Source organism: Octodon degus, unplaced genomic scaffold, assembly GCF_000260255.1.
Source record: "Octodon degus isolate 3935 unplaced genomic scaffold, OctDeg1.0 scaffold00001, whole genome shotgun sequence".
Classification (NCBI taxonomy): Eukaryota; Metazoa; Chordata; class Mammalia; order Rodentia; family Octodontidae; genus Octodon; species Octodon degus.
This window is the reverse complement of record NW_004524577.1, coordinates 31,179,519-31,193,788: the sequence shown is the minus strand read 5'-3', so window position 1 is coordinate 31,193,788 and position 14,270 is coordinate 31,179,519. Positions and strand designations below refer to the sequence as shown.

General features: G+C 32.5%; 1 protein-coding gene across 3 annotated transcripts in view; it reads left to right on the top strand.

The window, feature by feature from the left end:
- The first annotated feature begins 1,532 nt into the window (after positions 1 to 1,532).
- Positions 1,533 to 14,270, top strand: part of Kif2a (kinesin family member 2A) — a 30,756-nt gene continuing 18,018 nt past the window's right edge. For 2 of the 3 annotated variants that reach the window (XM_004623061.3, XM_004623059.1), the window contains exons 1-11: positions 1,538 to 1,627; positions 2,209 to 2,328; positions 4,349 to 4,403; positions 5,971 to 6,093; positions 6,657 to 6,757; positions 9,516 to 9,611; positions 10,926 to 10,980; positions 11,360 to 11,522; positions 13,215 to 13,305; positions 13,426 to 13,489; positions 14,092 to 14,183. In XM_004623061.3, the coding sequence (XP_004623118.1) occupies positions 1,550 to 1,627; positions 2,209 to 2,328; positions 4,349 to 4,403; positions 5,971 to 6,093; positions 6,657 to 6,757; positions 9,516 to 9,611; positions 10,926 to 10,980; positions 11,360 to 11,522; positions 13,215 to 13,305; positions 13,426 to 13,489; positions 14,092 to 14,183 (1,038 nt within the window). In that variant the 5' untranslated portion in view covers positions 1,538 to 1,549. Of the gene's footprint in view, positions 1,628 to 2,208; positions 2,329 to 4,348; positions 4,404 to 5,970; positions 6,094 to 6,656; positions 6,758 to 9,515; positions 9,612 to 10,925; positions 10,981 to 11,359; positions 11,523 to 13,214; positions 13,306 to 13,425; positions 13,490 to 14,091; positions 14,184 to 14,270 lie in introns of all 3 variants that reach the window. The other variant, XM_004623060.1, reaches the window with a different exon arrangement.

The window sequence follows — 14,270 nt, the reverse complement described above, 5'->3', positions numbered from 1 at the left end:
AATATTTATCTGATCCAATATGGAAGACGTGATTGTAAAGGTGCTATATTCTGTAGTAGAGTAGTATTGTTTGTCATACATACATATTTTTTAAGCTGTTAGTTATCCTAAGGTAAATTGTAATTGCCCCTAAGATTTCATTAAGGAAATACATATAAAATTTCATATTTTCAGCTTTTTATTAGGCAATACTGATAATACAGGTAGATAAAAAATAGTTTCTGGATGCATGGATAAGATGAAATAAGTAATAACTGTGTGTGTGTGTGTGTGTGTGTGTGTGTGTACAAATACATGAGAAATCAGTTATCCTGATTGTAGAAATTTGTTTTAGGGACATGATAATTACATATGTACATATATACCAGTATAATAATAAAATTTTTTCATAATCTGACTGTGAATACATATTAAATTATATGAATATAATTTAAAGTAATTATTTAGCTCTATGGTTGAGCTCTACAATTCAGTCTATTAAAAGGGGGAAAACAATGGATGTACAATGTATTTTGACTCAGGGGAAACATTTGGGTAGGTAACATGTAGAAGACATGTTAGATTAGCATCTCCTGCCGCCGCCGGGCTCAGGATGCCTTCAGGACAAGCCTGGTAAAGCATGAGCATCTGGGGATCGAACCACAGTATCCTGAGGCTGACTTAAGCAGGCACTTAAACAACTGTTTGCTTAAGCAGCACTTAAACAACTGAGCTAATGGGCAGGCCCCCGGCCTTCTTTCTTGAGAGTGAGATTCCATTTCTCAATTTATAGATAATTTCATCACTTTGCACAGTATATGATTAAAAGTGGGTTTGAAATTATAAAATTGTTTTGTATTCATGTATTATTAAAAATCGCTGTATGAAATTTATTGTCCCACAGAGTCATTTTTGACTTACCGTAAGGAAACTTTCTGGTGGCTGTTAACATGGTGTCCACCTTGGCCTGCCTGGCTACATCCAGGGAAATGCAATTGTTTGGGCAATGTATAAAGTATATAAATATATAACACAAGGATTCCTTTTAATTTTTTTAAGTATTTAGTGCAGTGTCTTCAGTGTCTCATTGCACAGATTGGATTCATAGTGATCCTCCTGTTTTCAGCCTCCCAAGCATTCAGATTACATGCCATCACACCAGTCTTAGTCACAGGGTGGGATCGAACCCCTGTCCCTGCGCCTGCCTAAGCAGGCACTTTGGTCCACTGATATATTCATATATTCGTAAGATATATATTCATATGTATCAGTATCTAAAGAAAAATAACTAAATATGTTTATAGTTAAGTATATATAATTACAAGTTATAAAGTTGAATGTGATGGTATTTAGAAATTCCATAATTTGTTACTTCAGAACTGTTTGTTGCCAGGCATGGTGCTGCATACCTGTAATTCCAGTACTTGGGAGGCTGAGGCAGGAAGACTGCTACAAGGTGGACTATACAGTTCAAGGCTAGCCTGGACTACATAGTGAGACCTTGTCTCAGCAAATAAAAAAAAAAAAAAAATGTATGTTTTATTTCTACTCAGGTCGAATACACCAAGCAATGGTAACATCTTTAAATGAAGATAACGAAAGTGTAACTGTTGAATGGATAGAAAATGGAGATACAAAAGGCAAAGAGGTACCAACACTGAGTTAATGTTTGTGTGTTGCCTGCACTCAAGATTGAACAAAACCAAAATTTGTAATTCTTACATACTGCATATATTCTTTTTTCATTTCTGGAAGAACTTTCAGGTAACATTCCTTAAACATGTATGTGATTGTACATTGGCCCTTTTCATTACTAGACAAAAATGTACTAGTTTTTTAACTCAGCCCACAAAATTTGGAAGTTACCATAATAATGAATGATTTTGTTGGTCATTGTGTCACTAACAATTTATATAATCAAGAGTATGAAACACTATTTTAAGAGAGATTATTTATATATAGAGAGAGAGAGAGAAAGAGAGAGAGAGAGAGACAGAGAGAGAGTGTTACTGAGTTACTGATAATTCATAAAAATGCAAAATGTGATTTTTTTTTTTTCGGGGAGAGTCTTTAGATACATATGGGTCATTAGTTCAAACAGTCTTAATTTCTGCATGGGAGTGCTGTTCATTAGATTGTAATTATAAGTTATTTACTCTGAAAATTTATGTGAAAAAGCAAAAGTTAAATGCCAAAATACCTTGCAAAATATGTATATGTTTTATACAGATTGACCTTGAGAGCATTTTTTCACTTAATCCTGACCTTGTACCTGATGAAGAAATTGAACCCAGTCCAGAAATACCTCCACCTCCAGCATCCTCAGCCAAAGTAAATAAAATTGTAAAGGTTAGTGATAATAATTTAAAGCAAAGTGTGTGTTTGGGTGTATGGGTGAGTGTATGTTCTGCTTTTAAATTAACCGATTGAAGATTATGTTTGTTAAGTATTTAGTAGTGTTTCCACCATCCACATCCATGTATGTATCTGCAGACTTTCATGAATTGGGACTATCAAATACACAATTAAAATAATCATTAGATTATGTAAGTTTTTTTCTTTCTTAGGATTTTCTGGAAACTAAATATTTCTCAGGGGATAGTCCAAACCATTTGGTTGTCAGTATTTGTTGAATGAATTTTTATTTTAACAGAATAGCTGTCTGTTCTGAATATATACCTATTCTAATACTCTTTTGAAATTATAATTCTGTTTATGTTTATAACTAGTTGTATACTGTGAAGATAAACCTATTAACCATGCTATTTCTTCCCTACCAATTTTATCTTTATAAAAATTAAAAGCAGCCAGGCACAGTGGCACACACCTTCAATCCCAGCGCTCTTAAGAGGCTCAGACAAGAGAATCGCAAGTGTGAACCTGGTGTGGGGCAGCTTAGCAAAGTTCTTTTTAAAACTAAAAAGACTGGGGAATGTGGTTCAGCGTAGAGGACTCAGGTTCGATCCCCAGTACTGCTAAATAAACAAAATTAAAACCATACTGTTTTTATTGTTCTTAAAAGATACTACTTTTTCCATTCTCTGAAAATCCTTTCTCTTTATTAAAAGTTTGTATAAAAATGTAATTCTTTTTACACCAAGTAGTCATTTGAAGTTGTTGAATCTGCATTTCATACTATTCAATTCAGCAAGCATTTATTTTTTTGTTTGTCTTATATTACGAATGTACTGTGCTAGATAGAATAGAAAGATGACTATGGGATGGCTTCAGCCTGTAGGAACTGATATTTCTGCGGGTGGACATAGGTAAACATCCAGATATATGGTGTTGGAGACTTAATGTATCAGTAAAACATTGTGCTGTATGAACATGTTGGATTTTTCATTTCCTATAACTGAAGCATATTGAGAGTCAGTTCTTTAAAGGTCATTAGTTTCCAGTTATAAGTAGCCCATTTTTTTTTATCTTCAGCTTTAGAATTTTAGAAGATCTTCATAGTTTTCTGTCCTTATACATAATTAGCAATCTTTGTTTTGTATTACCGTTACCTGGAGAATTTTTTAAAACACTGATTTCTAGGCTCCACTCCCACAGATTATTTTATTTAACAGGAAGTTGTAGCATCACTATCTTTTCAGTAGTACATCTCTGAATTGATTGCAGCCAGGTTTGAGTGCAGCTGCATTATTTGTTTTTTGTAGTAAATCTAAGTTTTTGAAAGGCCTTGTGAAACCTTTTTTAGGGTGATTGACAGTGAGTATTTAATGGATTTTCAGAAATTCAGTTTGAAAGGGGGTTGGTTCTAAGCTATCTAGAACTTTTATTAAATACTTCCTGATAACTATCTAAAGATGAAAATTCCCTAATCTCCAAATCCAAAATCTGAAACTTTGAGCACCAACATACTTACTACAAATGGAAAATCCATAGCCGACCTCACTGATGAATTTCAGCCAGACTGAAGGTATACCCAAGATACTGTATAAAAACATGTAGGGAATATCTATAAAGTGTATATGAAACATAAATGAATTTTGTATTTAGAGTTGGGTCCTATCCCCAAGATATCTTACTAGTGTATATGCAGATATTCCAAAATTCTGAAGAAATCCAAAATATTTATCATCTCTGGCATTTTGAAGGAAGGATACTTAGCCTGCACATTATTTTGACAGCATAGTAACACAGTAAAGTTACATAACCTCTCTCTTTATCTCAGTTTCCTAAACTGCGAAATGATGTAGCAGTAATAATGACTTTGTAGGATTATGTAACGATTAAGTGATTTTTAATACAAAGTCCCTAGAGAAATGCCTTGTTCATATCATTTCTGAATATTTAGTTAAACGAAGCTGAGTTTGTGATTGAGTGAAGGGAGAAAATGCACTGAATATTTTTTCTTCTGTAGAATCGACGGACTGTGGCATCTATTAAGAATGACCCTCCTCCAAGAGATAATAGAGGTAAACTAAAAACTTCTAGTTGATCATTTTGCCTATTGTCTCTTTAGTATAGCCTTGATCAGGTAAATCAGAAGTAAATATTACTCTTGGTGCTATTTAAGATTTGTTTGATTTTTATTTTTCAGCAATGGGGACCAAACTCAGGGCCTTCAATAAGCTAGACTAGTGCTTTGTCACTGAGCCATATCCCCATGCCTTCTCAATGCTATTTGCTTAAACTTCGTGTAGCCTATTTTAAGATTGATACTTTCCTGATTCCCTAATATAGTAATATTAGTGATACTTAATATGATTTTTAATTATATGCAATTGATAGCAACTCCACAAAATACATAATTTTAAAATTCATCTCAATAATTTTGCAAATTTGAAGTAAGTTTTATTAAAAAATATATTGGGGAAGGAGTCAACCACTTGATTTCACAAGAGTAAATGTAATCATCACATTTACCATGATTTTCTAGCCAAGGGATTTCCAAAAATTATGATAAATAGCTTTGCAATCAGTAAAAGTTGAACAGTTACAAGTTGTAGTAAGCTTCAAGTCTTTCATTTGCTTCCAGCCAGGCGATATAAAGCATAATTAATTTTATTTGTACTTTTTAGCATTTCATAACTATTTCTGATAGTCACATGTCCCTGTGTACTTCATGGTGGAATAGGATGGACCAGAAGTGTTACAGAGCAAATGTAGAGGTAGAGGGGAAAATCCTTTGAGTTTTACGAACATTTCTGTTTCAGGCCAGGTGTGGTGATGCACACCTATGAGCCCAGATTTTGGGAAGCTGAGTGAGGCAGGAGGATAGTTGCAAATTGAGGCCAGCTTGGGTTGCATAGTATGTGTGTCAAGGCCAGCTTGAGTTCTGTACAGACCCTGCCTCAAAAACATTAAAAAATGGTATTCTTAGGGCTGGGGAGATGGCTCAGTAGGATAAGTGCTTGACTGGCAAACACAAGGATCTGAGTTCAATCTCTGGTTCCGCCAAAAAATAAAATAAAATAAAATAAAATAAAATATAAAAAAATGGTATTCTTTTTAAAATTTGCTACTTATATTTAATTTTATGTGCTCTTCTCCACTGAGCCTACACTAGAAAAATCCTCATTAAAGTTTGCATATTTGAGGAGCAGAAAATGGAATATGAAACACAGGGTTGGAAGGACTTTAAAGTTTTTACTTTCTGTATATCTATACTGCAAACTTTTCAAAATAAAAATGTTCTTATATTTTCTACATACATATTTTGGGAAAATATCTTTGTGGTGTGAAATCCAGGTATGGAGAGGTTCACATTATATATTAAAAATGGTTACAATTTGGCTTTGATTTTTAAGTAAATTACTCAGTTTGAGTTTTGTAGCTAAAATTACATTGGGGGAAAGTTAAGTCTGCACATGACTTTAAAAACTTCTTTTAACTGTGTTAAGCTTACTGAACAGAATTTATTAATTTATATCCTATTTTATACACAAATAATAGAAAACTGGCAGTTTTCTATCTCTTCCTTTACCAAGGTCAGCTTTTAGTGATTTTATGTTCTGAATTTAAAAATCTTTTCACTTACAGTGGTTGCTTCTGCTCGTGCACGGCCTAGTCAGCTTCCCGAACAGTCTTCCTCTGCACAACAGAATGGTAGTGTTTCAGATATATCTCCAGTTCAAGCTGCAAAAAAGGAATTTGGACCCCCTTGTATGTAACACACATATCAAGGATTCAGTCGTTTTAGGCATACATGTATTCTCTCTTGGTCACCATTATAAGTCCCCGAATGGTAAACGATCTGATTACAAACTTGATTACAGATTTCATTTCATTTTGGAAAATTTATTACCTTTGTCTCTGACTATATATTTTAGAGGAAAAAATATTCACGCACATGAGATTATGACAGTGTTTGATTTGCTGTGAATTTAAATTTTTGTCCAGATGATAATTTGTGAAGGGTGGTAGAAGAAAGTCTTCTTATCTTTCTTACCCTTTCAATTCAGAGACCTGTGATTCTAAACCAAGAGATGACATGTATCAGTATGTATGAGTCATTTTTCCTGACTCTCATTTGTATATTGTCCTGTTCCTCATTCTGTTACAACAGCTCATAAGTAAAACTCACATAGGTGCTAGGCATGCTTTGTCACTGTATTTTTTTTCATGTATGTGACAGTTATCCATAATTTTTTTGTTTAAGTATAGTACTCTAAAAAGAAACCTGTACTTCTACAGCTTATCTTTTTTTTTTTTTTTTTTTTTTCCAGCACGTAGAAAATCTAATTGTGTGAAAGAAGTGGAAAAATTACAAGAAAAGCGAGAAAAAAGGAGACTGCAACAGCAGGAACTTAGAGAAAAAAGAGCCCAGGTTCGTAAAATAGACATGTATTTGTTTCTGGCCAAGGATTAGACTCCATCAGGGAGAGTGATTGACTTGTAGAAAAATAATAAAAGCATCTATTTAATGAATTTAAAGAATTTTTGATACTGATATTGTGGAATAATACAAACTTTTGTGAAAATAAATTACCATAAGACAGTCTTATTGCACATACTTGTCATGTTTTAGTGAGTGTGTTAAGCCTAAAATTTTTTCCATTTCAAATAATAAAGACATTGTATTACAAGTTCATTATAATATGCATATGATAACATTGAATGGTATTAAGCTTTTAATTTCAAAAGATCTTAAAATACATTTGAAAAATTTCCAAAAAATTTACATGATTATACTCTACTTTAAATTGTATTGTTTTTTTCATTATTGAGTTCAAACCATCGTGAAAGGAGGGGAATTTTTCTGTTTCAGATTATAATAGATACTGAATGAGTGTCTTGTGCCCCTTTTTCTCTTTGCTCGGTTGGTAGCAAAATTTTTCAAGAGCAAGTGGAGGGCTGGGGAGATAGCTCAGTGGTCTAAGTGCCTGCCTGGCAAGCACAAGGACCCAGGTTTGATCCCTGTTTCCACCTTGTGTGCTGGCCTGCCAGTGACAGGAACCAGGTACATAGAAAAGCTGGTTTTAAATCAGACATGGTGACACATGGCTGTAATCCAACTGGTTTTAAGTCAGACATGGTGACACATTCCTGTAATCCCAGCACTCAGGAGACTGAGGCAGGACAGTCACTCTGAGTTTGAGGCCAACCTGAACTACATAATAAGACCCTGTCTCAAAAACAAAGATAAGCTGATTTTTTTTTTTTTTGTCTCTTTACAGTTCTTTACATGAACTCTATTGTAGACTCAGAACTTATTTCTGTAATAAAACATTCAGTTATTTATCCATAGTAATATGTTTGTATGCCCCAATCATGTTAGACTATCAGTTCAAATGATGCTTTGTAGAATAGAAGACGCAATAGAATATTCTACTTGAACGAATCACCTTTATCTGAAAGTTAGTTGATAATATCTGAGTTTTGTAACAAGTAACACAAAACATGGAGACTTACTGATACTTAGCCTACTGCCACCTGGTGTTTCCTGTGACTACTTCAGTATATCTCTGATGTCTTTATTCTTCACATTGTACACCTGTGTGGGCATAACTGGAAATACTTTTTAGAAGATTAGATGAAAGTAAGCTTCAGGGCCAGGGAGATGGCTCAGTAGAATAAGCACTTCCCTGGCGAGCACAAGGGCCTGAGTTTAATCCTCAGTTCCACCAGAGAGAAAAGTAAGCTTCAGTAACAGTTTTCAAATTTGAATTAAATACAATCTGAATAAGTTATATGAAAAATATGACTTTTTTGAATGCTCAGTAATTATTCATGGCTAGAATAGTCTATTGTCTGTTGCCTTTTTTTTTTTTTTTTTTTTTTTTAGGGAAGGGTCTATAGAGTGTCAGGGTCTCACTACTAGATCAGACTCAGTGATCTGCCTGTTTATAGCCTACCAAGAGCTAGAATCACGGGTGCGCCACCACACCTAGTCTCAGTTGCAGTCTCAGCATGCCCTGGGGGTGGGCCAGCCCCTGCCTCTGAGCTATTTGCCCACCCTCTGTTGCTATTTTAAACTTATTTTGAACCTTCTTTGAAAGTTTGAAACAAATTAGAGTCACCGTTCAATAATTTGAATTTTTAAAAGTTTTGGGTCTTTTAAGTTATGTTTTTTTGTCATTTTGAAGCTGTTAGTCCACGTCTCTTTTGAGGAAAGATGTCTCTTAATAACATCAACAATAATAGAAAATAAACATAAATCCATATATCCATAGCATTTTATTTAAGTGCTGAAACACTTAGATAAAGCAATTAGAAGAAAAATCTAAATGTAGAATAAATTTTTCAAGCATTTCAACTTTTCTAGAATTTACTGCTAGTTTTTTTTTTTTTTTTTTCAGTACCAGGGCTGCCAGTGTTTTAGATGAATGCCATTTTTCTTTTAAGCTGTGTGTTCTACTTTGAGACCATAATGTTAGGTGAAAAATCAGATACACAAAGCTTAAAAATCTCTGTTTCTCTTGTATTAAAAAAAATTAAAATATAAGCAGAGAGCAAAATAAAAGATAATAGCAAATGGGGAGATAGATCCATTGCAAAAGGGAAGTAAAAGATGGAGATGGGGCAAGGGAGAGAATTAGAAGGGAATAAAAAAGTTCAGATGTGTTAGGTACATGTACCAGCTCCTCATGAGGAATGTAATTGTTCTGTACTCCAAACAGGAACTAATACAGATTTTGAGCTGGGCATGGTGTGGTATATATCTGCAGTTCCAGCTCTCAGGAAGCCAAGGCAGGAGGATTGGCGTGAGTTTAAGGCCAGCCTGAACTACATAGCATGACCCTATCTCAAAACAACAACTCCCCACCAAAAAAGTGTTTAAAAACTTCATTTTCTAGAATACCAAAATGTATGTGTGACAGAAGATTTTTTAAATAGGGAAAGGGTGGTTTTAATGATTAATCTTTGTAGTTACTAGGATACAGACTGACAGTTGTGTTGTTAATGTGAAAGTGAGTCTGAGCATATTAAAGTTTAACTCCCAACTATTGTCATATTTTTAGTTTGAGTTAGGGCTTGGTGGTAACAAGTAAAACTCTTAATTACAGTTTTCAAATCATAAATAACACAAATACCAACAATGCAACATTATTATAATAAATGGTGAATTTTCTGTTTTCTAATAGGATGTTGATGCTACAAACCCAAATTATGAAATTATGTGTATGATCAGAGACTTTCGAGGAAGTTTGGATTATAGACCATTAACAACAGCAGATCCTGTAAGATTCTTTGTTCATAAATTATTCTAAGATTGGTTTATACTATAAATAAAAATGTGTTTATAGTCACTAATTGTATATTTAGTTTTATGATTTTTCCTTTTTAAGGGCTCATCACCCATATTTTAAGAAAATCACGAAATCATATGCTTTTATGCTTACCTCCCATAATTTTAAATGTTAGAAGTGCTGCTGTCCTCAGACATAACCTTGTCAGAGAAATTCCTTCCCATTTTTGAAAAGGCAAAATGACCAGTTTCCTTTGTGACCATCATTTGTACTTTGATCTCTGTTCCAAATGGCTTTCTCTTTGTCTTATACTGTAGATCCCACCACCGTTCCAATTTGTTATCAGTGGTATTCTTATTTGTAACAATCACTGATGGTTGTTGAGGTTGCAGTGGACCAGAAATCCAGTACTGAAAAAGGTCCTTATAGTCTTATTTCTTGTTTCTCAATTCCTGGTGAAGAATGAGAATCTGTTACACAGATGATTTTATGAATCATAGTACTTATGAAAAATATTGTCTGACCCAACATATACAGAATATATTAGTTACATAAAATACATTTGTAGTAGGCAAATGTATTGGGATTAAATAGATTTGTTCTTCAAACACTTGTATTCTGTATATTTTGTGTCTTGCTACACATTCATGTGTTTTACTTCATCTGAGCTCATGTTTAAGACAGGCAAATTGGCAAACTTTCTGAAAGAAGTTTGATGATAAGAAATAGTTTGGGCTTTTATTTCTTTAATTGTTACTTTAAAAAGATATAAATTGAAAATGTTTTATAAAAATATTTATGTGTAAAACTCAGTATTTTAAAAATTGTTTTAATTATTTTACTCAATCTGAGAATCTTCTTTGCCTATAGTGACCTTTGACAACAACTTTCCCTATAACAAGGCTGGAAATATTTACTTTGGTTGTATAAAATATACAACCAAAGTAAAAATATACATGTATATTTATATACATATGTATAAAATATCCAAAATACACATCTTGGATGAGGTACCTTCTTAATGTAAATGTAGTGCTAGGAACATAATACACTCTACAAAATTATTTCCTGAGGTAATGATTTACTAAACAAAATAAACAAGTTTCTATTATACTCAAAATTCTTGAAATAGCTATATCTGACAGTCATTAAAATTTGTGCAAACTGATTTTGTTTTGTAAGCTTACCTATCATTGATACTGTGTTTAAATTTCTAAAATCCCTGGAGCAAATATTACATGGTTTGTTTTCCATTGTTTCACATTCTACTGGTAATCACTAAAATAAAGTACTTTCTATTTCTAGATTGATGAACATAGGATATGTGTTTGTGTAAGAAAACGACCACTCAATAAGAAAGGTATACTTAATGAGCTCTATAAAGAATTCATTTTGTTTATTTATAATGCATTTTAATAGTGACACATCAAGTTTGCTTGCAAAATGTAAACATAAATTGTTTTATATACCTTTAATTTTATATTAACTGTTATACAGATTTTGATGGTAAGCCTGTTGGTTTGTTGTGCTTATAATACATTGCCATTCTTGGTTCTTGTTTCACAGAAATCTTGATTCTTTTACCTGGTTGAAATTTACTGATGGCGTATTTGTGAAGTATTACTGTAGTATTACTATAAGTTTTAGCACTTTGATCTAAATTATTACTACTTATAATAACTTTTGTACATCAAGTGCTGTAAAAATTACTCGGCATTGATTTTCATTTGTTTTTCTAGAAACTCAAATGAAAGATCTTGATGTGATCACAATCCCTAGTAAAGATGTTGTGATGGTACATGAACCCAAACAGAAAGTAGATTTAACACGGTACCTAGAAAACCAAACATTTCGTTTTGATTATGCCTTTGATGACTCAGCTCCTAATGAAATGGTTTACAGGTGGGTGAATTACTCTTAAGTCAGAATTTTATCCTTATTCCACATGTCTATCATTACCCTGAAACTTAAATTATTCTTGGCTTAGCTTTCCAGCAGTGTTGCATGTTTTCTCATTCTGCATTTAAAATAAATGTGATAAACTGCGTAAGAAGTATTAACACTTGTTCTCTCTAGCGGTTCCCAAAATCATAATTTTCATTGCTGTTAAGTTACAATCTTCCTGTCATAGATTTGTATTCATATAGGTAAGAAATTTCTGGAAAATACTAATTTTGCCTGAAGAAATGGGTACACTGTGAAGAAACTTCTAATTTGTACTTGATCTCTGCGCTGAAAATTCTATACATCAGTCATTAATTTGTTTACCTCTTTTTTTTTTTTTTTTTTAAATCTGTTTACCTCTTAAAGCGAAAAGGTTCTATAGATATACTTGAATTTGTTTATAGTTTTTATCATCTCTAAGCTTAGTGGTAATTTCAACATAGGAGATTCTTTTGTTCATTTATTCAACTTAAAAACAACTCTGACACAATACTCTTACATTGGTATTTTTTATCGTCCTTTTTTATTTTACAAAAATGCCTAGAAACAAATCAGAGCTAATAAGAATCCTGAGAATTGGCGATACTATAAGTGAAATATGGTTAAGATGAACTTAATTGATCCTAGGCCAGTAAACCAGGAGTTCAGTTGTAAAGAAAGAAGACAAAATTGAAGAGCATATGGATGTTAAATACTGTGAGGAATATATTTAAAGAGGGAATTAAAACCACAGATTGTATATTGTTTAGCTTTCTGTACCAAAATTGTCTCCTCTACCTCTTTTTTTAACCGTCTCATAATATATAGGTATGTTTGACTTTTATAATGGTTTGCTAGTAATCATTAGAACGATATATTTCTGTGTATATGATAGATTTAGTAAATCCTGTTTCATCTTTTTTTGCTTCCTAAATGTACCAGTGCCTACCCACATACTGTCTTATACTGTACTTTTATGGATTAAGGAAGTACACTTTGGGGGGATATCTTACCTCACTATAGACTCACATTTAGTTCTTTTTGATGGTAATTTTTCTCCTGTTATTGCTCTGTGCCCCCTTGATTTTTTGTAGCTGCTATATAAAGCATTCTACTGGCAGGAGTGTTTTTAATGTACTTTTTATTTTTAATGTTTCATTCAGTAAAAAAAAATTTATCCCTTGTGACCTTTTAACTCTAGCAATATGTTTTACAATGTGTTTGAAAAACAATCCCATCCATAACAGTTTATCATTCTTTTTCTGATTCAAGGCTATGAACTCAAAACTTAACGTCTTAAGGATTTATGTTGTTCTCATCAAGTATAAATTGTTCACCTTAGAAATAATCAAGATGCTTTTACAGCAAAATGAAAATTTTTTTCGTAGTGTTTTCCCTATTATAGCTTCTGTTAAGGTTATCACTTTTGATTCTTTTTCTTTTTAAATTGTACTTGATAAATAAGTGTATTATCATTGTGACCATTCTTTATTATGGAATTGTTTGTTGAAAGTATGCTTTAAATAACTTCAAACAGTTCTAAGATATGTTCATTTTAATTTTGGAAAACTTATTTAAAATATTGCCATCTGGTTTATTTTAAAATATTACTTTTATTTATTAACTTAAATATTTGCAGTATATTCTGATTGATGCATTTTTATTTTTAAGGTTTACTGCTAGGCCACTTGTGGAAACTATATTTGAACGGGGAATGGCTACATGCTTTGCATATGGGCAGACTGGAAGTGGAAAAACTCACGTGAGTAACTCATGATGTGATGCCACGGTTGTCTTTATTCATAGCTTAGTTCTAGGACTTAAGTTATTAAGGTTTATTTCTAAATTATCTCGTAATTCTTATTTTCTTTTCAAAATACAGACAATGGGTGGTGACTTTTCAGGAAAAAACCAAGATTGTTCTAAAGGAATTTATGCATTAGCAGGTAAGTGTCTTTTTTATATATAATTTCTATGACTCTTGGATATTACCCAGTTGGCTTTGAGATAAAGCTTTAAAATATTATCCAGTAATCCTAGTACATACCAATTGTAGGCTATCAGATTTCTTGAAAAGAACTACTATAAGATTAAGCTCTCAGGGGGCTGGGGAGATGGCTCAGTGGAATAAGCGCTTCCCTGGCAAGTGCAAGGACTCGAGTACAATCCCCGGTTCTGCAAAAAAAAAAAAAAAAAAGATTAAGCTTTCAGGTAACAAATCTTAATTTTATTGTGTCATTGTAATTTGGTACAATGTTTGCAGTAATGCAAATTGTCGAATTAGGTGAATTATAGATTCTGTTTGGTATGGTGAAGAGAAAAACCATATCTATTCATCTGTAATTTTAAGGTATGTCTAAGTATGAATATTCTTTTATGAGGTATGGAGACCAGCTCCTTTTATAACTATTTTTTGTGATAAAGTCACTATAATTTTCATTTTTATTGATATCATAAAGATTAACGCTAAAAGTAAAAATGTTAAATAGCATATAAAGTACATATTTGTTGCATCCTAACAATTTTTTGTATATGAAATTTTTGACAGCTCGGGATGTCTTTTTAATGTTAAAGAAGCCAAACTATAAAAAGCTAGAACTTCAAGTATATGCAACCTTTTTTGAAATTTATAGTGGAAAGGTATGTGGAAACTTTAATTTTGTTTTTTTAATTGTTCTGAATATATATAATACAACTTTTTAATCATTTTTAGGTGTGCAACTCAGT